General features: G+C 48.4%; 5 protein-coding genes across 5 annotated transcripts, besides 9 other annotated features; all 5 read right to left on the reverse strand.

Moving 5' to 3' along the window:
• Window positions 1–10332: a sequence feature (heterozygous, Esmeraldo-like haplotype).
• Window positions 62–1228, reverse strand: Tc00.1047053511045.10 (hypothetical protein, conserved; the record flags this gene model as incomplete). The annotated part of the gene is made up of 1 exon (XM_801277.1): window positions 62–1228. The coding sequence occupies one exon, from the start codon at window positions 1226–1228 to the stop codon at window positions 62–64; it is 1167 nt and encodes a 388-aa protein (XP_806370.1).
• Window positions 1250–1270: a microsatellite.
• Window positions 1412–1439: a microsatellite.
• Tc00.1047053511045.20 (hypothetical protein, conserved) lies at window positions 1451–2176 on the reverse strand (the record flags this gene model as incomplete). The annotated part of the gene is made up of 1 exon (XM_801278.1): window positions 1451–2176. One exon carries the CDS (start codon window positions 2174–2176, stop codon window positions 1451–1453), a length of 726 nt encoding a protein of 241 aa, XP_806371.1.
• Window positions 2838–2888: a microsatellite.
• On the reverse strand, window positions 3216–4115 carry Tc00.1047053511045.29 (hypothetical protein, conserved; the record flags this gene model as incomplete). The annotated part of the gene is made up of 1 exon (XM_801281.1): window positions 3216–4115. One exon carries the CDS (start codon window positions 4113–4115, stop codon window positions 3216–3218), a length of 900 nt encoding a protein of 299 aa, XP_806374.1.
• Window positions 4259–4299: a microsatellite.
• Tc00.1047053511045.40 (subtilisin-like serine peptidase, putative) lies at window positions 4487–8779 on the reverse strand (the record flags this gene model as incomplete). The annotated part of the gene is made up of 1 exon (XM_801279.1): window positions 4487–8779. One exon carries the CDS (start codon window positions 8777–8779, stop codon window positions 4487–4489), a length of 4293 nt encoding a protein of 1430 aa, XP_806372.1.
• Window positions 9115–9894, reverse strand: Tc00.1047053511045.50 (hypothetical protein, conserved; the record flags this gene model as incomplete). Its single annotated transcript, XM_801280.1, has 1 exon — window positions 9115–9894. One exon carries the CDS (start codon window positions 9892–9894, stop codon window positions 9115–9117), a length of 780 nt encoding a protein of 259 aa, XP_806373.1.
• Window positions 9986–10008: a microsatellite.
• Window positions 10080–10102: a microsatellite.
• Window positions 10179–10233: a sequence feature (A-rich).
• Window positions 10275–10332: a sequence feature (T-rich).

The following is a 10332-nucleotide window of genomic DNA, read 5'->3' on the forward strand; positions in this document are numbered from 1 at the left end:
CCCCCCCCCCCCCCCTCTTGTTCCTTCTCCCTCTGTGTATGACTCTGCGTATTTGCACCCTTCATACCGTATTTTCCACCGAGGCCAGGTGCTCCGCAAACGCCTTTGCGGCACCGTCTGAAAGTGTAAGCGTCACCCGCACGTGGCCGTCCACCTCAAACTGGTCCAGAAGCTCCTTCGCCCGAAAGAGTGCCTTCCTTGACGCAAACAGCACACGAAAGTGCTGCGGGTACAACATCCAGCAGGTGATAAAACCGGGAATTTCTTTTAACTGGTCACAAAGTTCTTTTGTGTGCATCCGCGTCGACGTTGTCGCGACAGCAGTGATCATTTCTGCCTGACGCACCGTAGATTGGAGGAGAGGCGAAGAGTTCTTTGCATCGCCAGGGGTTGGCTCTCCGCTTTGGTGCTCTTCTTCCTTTTCCTCATCGGTGGTGGCATTCCGACGCCGTTTACGTGACTTTACCCCCCGCAGAACCTCACCATCTTCTTTGCCTGGCACATTAAGAAGAAACTTTGGCGGATGCGTAAAGTACGGCGCGTGGCGGAGTGCCATGACCATGTCTTCGAGGGAGGCAAAAACTGGATTATTCCCTACAGGGGCAGCCACACACTTGATCGACGAACCAACACTAACACCAACACCTTTTTTTTCTTCTTTTCCATTACCCTTAGCTACAACCTTCTTTTTATTTGTCCGATGGCCTTGTTTCTTCTCACGCATGCCGGCACGATGTGGGAGGTACACGCTCGAGACATCGCCATCCGCCTTCCCGTAAACGGCAACTTCAACGGAGCGTGTCTCCGTGCGGGCAGTGACTGTGTAGCGGCATTGTCGCCTTTTCGCTTCTTTTTCCAACGCAGTTGATGCCTCCTTATCCATGCCCTTTACAGTCGCCGACAATGCCTGCTGCTGTGAGCCGCGATGGTGCTGCTCGTTCAGACAACAATACTGTGGCAAGGCCTTTTGGTGCACTTGTGCAAAATCATTCTCGACATTTGTAATGACAACAACGTAGCGTTCCCCATCGTGCACCGTCTCGGTATTCCCGTGTTTGTCCTTTACTGCTGTGACGGGACCTTTGCGCATATACCCCAGCTGGCCGCCATGCGTCATATTAGACTCTCCCTTTTGCGCATCGCGTTTACTGTGTTGCTTCTTCTCTAAATGACTCTGCCTTCTGTTGTTTCTCTTCTCAGCCCTTTCATTGGCTGCCGCTACTGACATGCCTTCCCCACTCCTCCTTACTATATATATATATATATATATGTTTATGTGTGCAGGAACATGTAAAGAGGAAAATAATGAGGGGTTAGGGAATGGATGCACGTGAGAATCAAATAGACATACACCCTACTGACCTCGCATTGAAGGAAAAAAAAAAAAACAGGTATCATGGCACACACACACACAACAACAACAACAACAACAACAACAATGATCGCCCACTCACAGTTTGTCGTAGCGGTATTTCATCTTTGCGAGGCGCAGGAGGTCATTCTTTCCTGTAACGATGGAACGGAGTGTCCTTGCAAAAACAAAGTGCATCACGGGCTGCCACAGCACCAACACCAACTCCACCCAGTTGTCTGCGACCCCAAAAAACACGGGTCCCTGCTGTGCCATGTGTGTGTGATAGACACGCATCACATACAGCCAATACACCGTAGGCCAAAGAGCGAGAAAACCCAAAAAGTAATGATGCCGCGGCGGTTCTGTCACTACCAACGCTGCCGTACATGCGTCCCTTCTCCCTGCATGCACGCCCGTCTCTTGTTCTCTGCCGGGATTCGTTTCAACGAGTGCGGCCTCATCAATGTAAAGAGTACGACGACACGTACGCATGTCATACAACCCACCTGCTACTAAAAGAATAGACGACGTCATAATTGCAACGGCCCCTCCAAATGTCAATGGTGGAGCATCATCGATGACGGCGTACACAAGTGGGTGACCAGCTGCCAACATGGCAATAAACAGAAAGGCCAGAAATATCTGAAGCACAGCAACAACACGGAGGAGTGTCACACTTGAGCGCATGGATGCTGCAAGATAATGAAGCACCTGCACTTGCTCCTGCGTGCTCAATGGATCATGAGAATTGATAAGTCGTCGTGCCCTTGTGACTTCAGACTCCTGCACATTGCCTAACCGATACCGCAAGGCCGTCCTCATGCGTTCAACTTGCTGACCCACCCACACACCCCATCCTTCAAGAAAAAAAAAAAAAAGAAGGATATCCGTACCAAAATAAAATAAAAGGAATACGTGTGCGTTTTTCACAAGTCACTACAACACAAATATACATTTGGCAAGAACAATATTACCCTCACATATACGTATGTGTGTATAGGGCGTGTGCAGATAGGTGTGTACACACATGTAAATGCCGGCAATAAAATAAAGAAAAGAAATAAATCAATATATATCTTTCTTCTTATTCCCTTTTTTTTTTTTCTCACCGAAAACCCTGCCAAAACCCCTCTCCCTCTACACACAGAGAAAGAAAGAGAAATCAGTAGCTTCTATGCATACATCCAAAAGAAATACCGCGTTTGGTTTGGTGGTGCACGAACTCTTTACCCAAATTTCATGCTTCACTCCTTTCTTTCCTTCCTGGTTTTATTCTTCCTGTTGATTGCACTCGAATCCTTCAAAGGTCACACAAATACACAACCGGTAAAGAGCAGGCGTCATCACAGCCCCCCTCCCCCAAAGAAGCTCCGTCACTTCCTGCCAGCACGTCGATAAATTCCTCCTACAAGGCACGTGCAAGAAGTGGCAGCCATGCGGATCCACACTAACACGCCACGACAATCCAACAACACCCACACGCAAAAAAAAAAAAAAAAAAAAAAAAAAAAAAACAGCAAAAAATAAAATAAAATAATATAGGTTTACGTGCGCATGTATTGTATCTAATTTATTTCTGCCTCGAGCAATTCACATTCTTTCCAGAAGCTCCTAGTGTCATTAAACAAATCTTAAGACGGATCCAAGCGTCCCTTTTTTCTTTTCATCCCGGGCCCATTTTCACAGTTACACCGCCTCAGTAAAGGAAAAAAAAAAAAAAAATTGTATTCGAACAGTGAAAAGTACGCATGAGTTCAGTCTCTCTCTCTCTTTTTCTTTTTTTAAATTTTTCTACAATGCATCTCATCCACTGCGTCCCATCCCTATAAAGCGGCCGGCCGTGTTTTCTCTGTCCATGACGTTACAACAAGACGGATGCGGAGAGGGAGGCAGAAAAGGACTTCACCCCACCACCGTTAACCGTCACGAGATCCTCCCCTGCCCAGCCAAGATCATTCGTGGACTGCAGGAGCTCTGGAACAAGAACAATGCGCTTCCTAGCCGCCGAAAACTCACCAATTCGCGTGTCATTGTTCGTGTTCCCAGTTCTACCGTTATTCGGAGGAATGCATGAGGCGACACCGTCAATCTCCCCGCGGCTGCCGGCGGTCGGTCCGTCCCATCCTACTTCTACAGGATCAATTTCCTCGCCCCCGGCCACTTCATCGTCCACGACTTCTGCATACAAGTCCGGTGCCTTCTGCAGAAACTCCCGTTGCTCTGGACTGTAATCCAACTCTACATCTTTCCGTGCTCCAACAAGTCCTTCGCGGAACCGCCCCAGTAGCGTAGCTTCCGGTCGTACCTTTTCCCACCCATGTTTTTGTACCTCGCGGAGAGGGCGTGCCACGATGGGGCCATCACAACCCACAATCCAGAGCTTGCCACCACGCACGCCGACGATGATAGCCATTTCATTCATCCACGGCCCCCGTGTAAAGCGGATGCACTGTCCATGGGAAACTCCAAACACATCTTCGCAATAACTTGGGTGAATTGAGAAGAAGGCAACGACACGAGTTTGAACATAATACGGCACTTCTCGGAGAATGTCACCGTAATTTATTGGGGCATGATAAGTGGGAAGAAGCTTCTGTAGCACGGCTGATTTAAGACGCGAAACGAGGCCAAGGGCCTTGCGTGCCTGCAACCCCCTCGGCTTCCCCACATCCGTAAAAAAAGGCGAGGAAGCTGTGTATGGAATGGGCGGTGAATGCTTCACGAAGCCACGAGAAGACCGCTTCGCACTACTGTGCCGCATCTCGTAATGTTCACCCTGCACGATCCGCACACACACACACACCGGAAAAGAAAAAACAAAAGAATAAAAGAGAAATGACTTTTGCCGACCGATGACATGAAACCAGCACAGAGCGGGCGCAGACACTTGACTCCGCTCGCACAAATAATAATAATAATAATAATAATAATAATAATAATAATAAAGAAATCACAATTGTCAAGAAACAAAAGGGGATAAAACACCCGGCATAGGGGAAGCAAACGACATGCAAACAAACAAACAAAAATACACGCATGAAATACGGCGCTGAAAAATTGACCATCCTGTCCCATAAACATACGTGTACACATGGTTGTATGTAAATGGAGAGGTAAAAGGCACGCATGCATTTATTTTCCTTTTTTCTCCTCTTTCTTCCTCTTACTGTACCCCTTATCAGACTTCAAAATTCCACGGAAAGCACAATGTACCCTCTTCCGCTTCCAAAGCAGGATAAACGTCAGCCCAAGAACAACAAGCGACAAACAGACGAATAAGACCAAGCCCATCGCCGCCTCGTGCGAGTTCTTTTCTTTGAAATGAAATTCGTTGTTCCTAAAAATGCAATCATCATCGGCCACCGTCACGGCGGTCTCCCACCCACTAAAGACCTCACGGAGCCGCCTTGCCACAGCCACTCGACGCGGCGCCGAAGCAAAAAGAGCCGACAGAAGTTCTTCATATTCGTTTTCCTCATATTCCCTCACGTTCACTTCCACCGGAGTTGTGACCGCATGCATGTGGCCATTACTGCGTTTACACTCAGCGCCATTTGTAAATTCGGGAACATCTCCGGTGTAAACAAAATGAAAAAAGTCACGTATGATGCTAAACGTAAAAGAGGGAGCCTCGCTTTCATGAGTCACAAGGTTTTTAATTGCTTCACGTACACGTGGGGGTACAACCACCTCGACCCCAGTGTTGCCGGACAATTGAGAGGAGACGTCATAAAACAATTTGTCCAAGACACGCAGCGAAGCCTGAAGGGAAGCGGAGGATGAACCAAAGCCGCTGGTATCCGTGAAGACAGCGACGCGTCCCCTCCCCCTCCCACATCTTTTCATACCGTCTGCAGAGCTCCTTCCGCATTCTTCGTCCGTATCACTGTTACCCACCCCGACGAAACCAAAAAGTGGGATAAATCCACCTGGATCCACCTGCCTCCACACATCCGCAGCCTCGTTGGATGCCTCATCTCCCCGTGTTCTCCCCTCGGACTTTGTAAATTCATGCAACTCGTTCGCCCACGCCCTTTCCATGCCGCACACCATCGTTGTTCTCGCAATTTCTCCACACGGTGGAGCACGTGCGAAACAGCCACTTCCTGCCGGAGGCCAACGTAACATACCTGCAGAGATCATTCTAGCAAAATGGCGATACACCGTCTGCTCACCCCATCCAGTGTGATGCCGAAAAAAAGAGGAGGAGGTTGCAAGCACCAGCTCGCCATCCACAACTCGCTCCTCGTCAAGCTGAAGCAACCCTTCGCTAATCTCGCACAGAAACTTGTTTAGAGAAGGCACATGACAAGCGCCCTTCAGACCATGCGAATTTCTCTCATTGTCTTCGTCGACTATGGTAGATTCCACCATTTCACCCCTTTTTGTCAAAAATAAGGGCGACCACGTGCGATTTCGAGTAAAATCGTAAAAGGAGAGCCCTCGTGCTACTTGCTCGCTGTACCATTCGCTGATGATCACCACATTCAGTTGATACAGCAAAACGGCGTCTACAAAAACTGCTCGCTCTTCTTTCAAAAGTGGGAGTTCCGGATCGAGCAACAACAATGTTCCAATGCTGCTGTAGTAACTCCGCGAGGCATTGCGCCAGTGCAAGGATGGTGTCGGTACTGTTTCATTCCGGTGAAGCCAAAAAGAAAGGTAACTAAGCAGAGGCAATTCAACAAACAGCTTCATTTCTCGACGAAGATACAGCAGGAGTGGTGCCATGTTTGTGTGCGGATGATCGCTATCGCATTCAAAGACACCGTGACTTTCACGAAGGGCTCGACGTTTCATATGCTGGTGTTCTTTATTATGCATGGGTTCAGGACGAGAATCATCGCCAGGTATAAAATCAGGTGGATAAAACCATTGATGATTAATGTCAAAAGCCATGCGTTGAGCACGTGAAGGTCGTGGTACGATAGAAATCCTAAACGGTATGGTGACCCATTCCGATGCAAATCTTGTTTCATCTTCCTTTGTTCCCCGCAGAATCCCATGAAAAGATGCATTGCAACTGTACACCACATTGACATTGCCAGACACCTCAATAAGATCAAAATGTCCCAGCACCCTCTCCCTGTCGTCCGCCTCCAAAATTTCCGTGGCTGATGATGTCAGCCGGACATTGGATGCATTGGATGGTGATAAGGCAAAAAGAGAGATCACCCCACTGTACGCCTCTAGGGTTTGCGGTGCATGTGCCCGCAGAAATAAAAGCTGTTTAGCGGTGGTCAGATCTACAATGGAGGCCTGACATTGCTCACGCCTATGAGCGCTACAGATACCCCGCGCACTCGTCATCCGTATCCATGGCGTGGCTTGGGCAAGACGTGCCGCAGGGCATTGTGGATAGTAAATATTGATATTATATTCGACTGGTGTCGCCGAGGGAAAAAGGGGTTGCTCGCAATAAGGCCAGTTGAGCAAACAAGGAGGCAATGAAGTTGGTGACGCCTCTCCATATGGTAGCTGATGCTCGCCTGTGGCTTCAATTTCCCTAGGGAAGGCAAACCCGCTCAAAAGTTTTCGATTTTGTCCTTCTTCTGCGATCCATGAAAGTGCACACATCGGGCACACCTCTCCGGCTCCTTGGCTCATGCGACTGTACTGCAATACATTTCGGTAGTGAAAAAGAGTCCGCGTTATGGCAATGCCATCACGACGGTGGAACGCATTTCTACCCCGACGCCACCAGTCACATTTCCGTTGGGCCAACAATTCCTTTTCTTCTTTGTGAAGCGCCGCTTCCATGACGCGTAGTGCTGACAGTCTCGGATGAATCTCAACCGCCGTCTCCATCAGTACCCGTTTTATTACTGCAACGTTCATATTTGCCTTCCAGTTCCCATGTAAACGTTGAAGAGCGTCAATGCAAAGTGCAACAATTCCCGCCACAATCGGGGCGGCCACACTCGTGCCGTGCGAAACGCGTAGTGACAACGTACCAGACCCCTCGTCGCGTCCCACACCAAGAACATGCTCGCCCAGCGCCACGAGATCCGGTCTTGGTCGGCCCGTTCCATATGGCATCTCCCATGTACTCGGTCCCCTACCGGAGAACGTTGACACCCACCGCACAGGTAAGCGTATAGAAGATTTGTTCATTTCTGTATTATCATCATCATAATAATAATCCCGACGTGAAATAAGACGTCTTCCACGTGTTCCAAGCGATCCCACCGATATCACTTCGTTCTGGTCTGCAGGGTTATGCACAGATCCCATCCTGGGACCTTCATTACCTGTTGCAGCCACCACCACCACGCCCTTCGTCGCCAGTTCCGTAATTTTCTCTGTGAAGACGGCATCATAGTAGTCGATGCCTCCAAATGACAGATTTATAATATTTGCACCCCACTGAAGAGCAAAATTCAACGCGGCTATACACCAAGCGGTGCGAGTATCACGATTGTCATCAAAAACACGCAGCATATGAACATCCGCACCTGGCGCCATCCCGAGGTATTGCGAGCGAGCAGAAAGTAGTCCCGTCTTCTCTGCGATAAATTTGTCATCGGACCTCATGTGTTTTGCCTCCAAAACACTCTTATTTCGATTCCACTCCAATAATGAGATGTTTCCAGCCATCAAGGAGACGCTAAAGGTGCCATGCCCATCTTGGTTATTCTCGCACGAAAAACCCGGCACAAAGCTCGTACACATAAGAAGAGGTTTTCTTGTGCCACCTGTTCCATTTGAATCCCGTTGCTGTTCAAGTGATGATGATTCTGATAGAAGTAGATGCGAATCAAGCCCCGTATCCAACAGAGCGATACGAACGCCTCTTCCTGTCCACTTCAACGTTGAGGAAAGACCAAAATATCGTCGTGGGTACAACGGCCGCGCTGTGGCGAAGCCTGTTTGTTGTGCCACTGAAGCTAGAGTCCGATTCCCCCAAAGGAACGTATTTTCCACCACGCGAAGGACAGAAATTTGCCCCACACAAGGAAAAACAAGCCGAACATCACGGAGTTCCGTTTGAACACATCGCATGCTACGATTTCTTTGCGGTGACAACACACGCACCACAACAAAGTCCTGCCATCCTCCGCCTTTTGATACATGAGGTGCAATAGACAGGCAGCCACACGTCTTGTCTGCCTGCCGCCATTTCCACCATCGCTGAGTCTCTTTAGCAACGTTGATTGTCCCGTCGGGAAGAAGATAAGTATTGATAAAAACAATGTAGTCACGACCAAAACCGCTGTCACAAGGGACAGGAGACTGTACGCCTCCCCGCACGAGTAGTGTTTGCGACAACAACAGGAGAAGGAAAACACAAAAAGAATTCCCAGCCAAATGATGAAAGTGCTTCGTGAACGTGGAGCCTATTTGTCTGCATCTCATTCCTTTCCCTTCTTCTTTTTTTTTTTGGTCCGCCTCATTCAAAAAAAGAAGAAAAAAAGGAAAAGGCATTGGAAGAGAAGGGAAGAAGAAGCCAGTACCACCATAGCCTTCAGGGTGACAACGCACACCGCCTAGTTGTAATCAACATCTCCTTTGCAAATTTCACTTGTCCCTCTCCTTTCTTCCTTTCCGCATAAAAATGTGGGAAGAAGTGGGAGGGTTCTGGCAGAGTCGTCAGATATATGATTTTACATCAATTGTGGAAAAATGACGGGTGGTTGTGACGCATTTCACCGCGCGGCAGCTTTCCCCTAACCCTTTTCTTTTTTTCCTTCCTTTCCTCTTTGCCGCTGCTCTCTCTCAATATGCATATATATATATATATTCTCCTCAGTGCTGTTGACTCAGCCGTTTTCATTGACGCTCGACGCGGGAACCAGCGGTGGGGCTCGTGTGTTGGTGTTTAAAAGCCGCTCCGCCAGCCACCGAATGGGATTTTCGGGTTTCGCCTTTGACAACTCCACGAGTGCGGGCAACAGGGCGCCCTTCAGCTCTGCCTGCACGTATTCTTTCGAGGCACCCGTGCTTGGCACATCCTGCGCTAACATGCGTGGAAACAGTAGCTGAACCACCTGCTTTGCTGCAACAGCAGTGGCATTACAAAACACCGGACATGAAATGTGTGATCCTTCGGACTTTTCTTCATTTTCCCTTTCATGTTTCACTGCTGCCGTGGTAGCCTCTTCCCGTGTGGCCTTTTCCCGAATACACTTTAGCACCGATGTAAAGTCCTCATCTGCGAATAGACGACAGAGAAACCGCAACAAATCCAAATGACAATCCCGTCGTGCCAGCACATACAAGTATACATGTCCAACAAGGTCCTGTCGCCCAGTTGAAACGGAGGTCGCGTGCTCACACGTGAACATGGGCCGAGACGTCGCCGCGTCCTCCAAAGCAATCGATGGGGCGGCGCTACCACTGAGAAATGCGGTACGATCAAGCTGGACGGCAATGGTGTCTGCCAACTCCTCATTGATGCGCCGGTATTCCTCGTAAATGATAATAAATCCCGCCTCATGCAGCTTAAACTTAATCACGGAAAGCAACTCCCGCTCTTGCGCATATTTGGGGCGCACAAAAAGAGCCGCTTTTGACACAACACCACTGAGAGACGATGTCATTCTCTTTGTTTTCCTTCACAGCTACTGTCAATGTGGCCTTGACTTCTTCTTGTCAATTGCGGAGTGTTCACAGCCCTCTTCCGTCGCTGTGTTTATTTATTTGTTTATTTATTTTGTTGTCCACCCTCTCTTTTCTTCTATCTATCCTTTTCTCTCACTGTGCGCGTTGCATGCATGCGTTTTTCAAAAAAAAAAAAAAAAAAAAAAAGGAGCGGAGAAAACACACAAACAAACAACAGCGATTCGCTGAGAGTGATAGGAGGACAGACACCCTCCTCACACTCAAGAAAAACAACAATAACAAGAAAAAAAGAAAAAAGAAGAAAAAAAAAGAAAAAAGGCTCTCTTTACTCGTCTCGTTGGCAGATTCCCCCCTGTCATTTTTTTTTTCTTTTTTAGCTTCCCTCCCATTACTTCCTTTCTTTTTTTTTTTTTTTT

The sequence above is a fragment of the Trypanosoma cruzi genome, genomic scaffold (genome assembly GCF_000209065.1).
Source record: "Trypanosoma cruzi strain CL Brener 1047053517033 genomic scaffold, whole genome shotgun sequence".
In the NCBI taxonomy this organism is placed as follows: Eukaryota; Euglenozoa; class Kinetoplastea; order Trypanosomatida; family Trypanosomatidae; genus Trypanosoma; species Trypanosoma cruzi.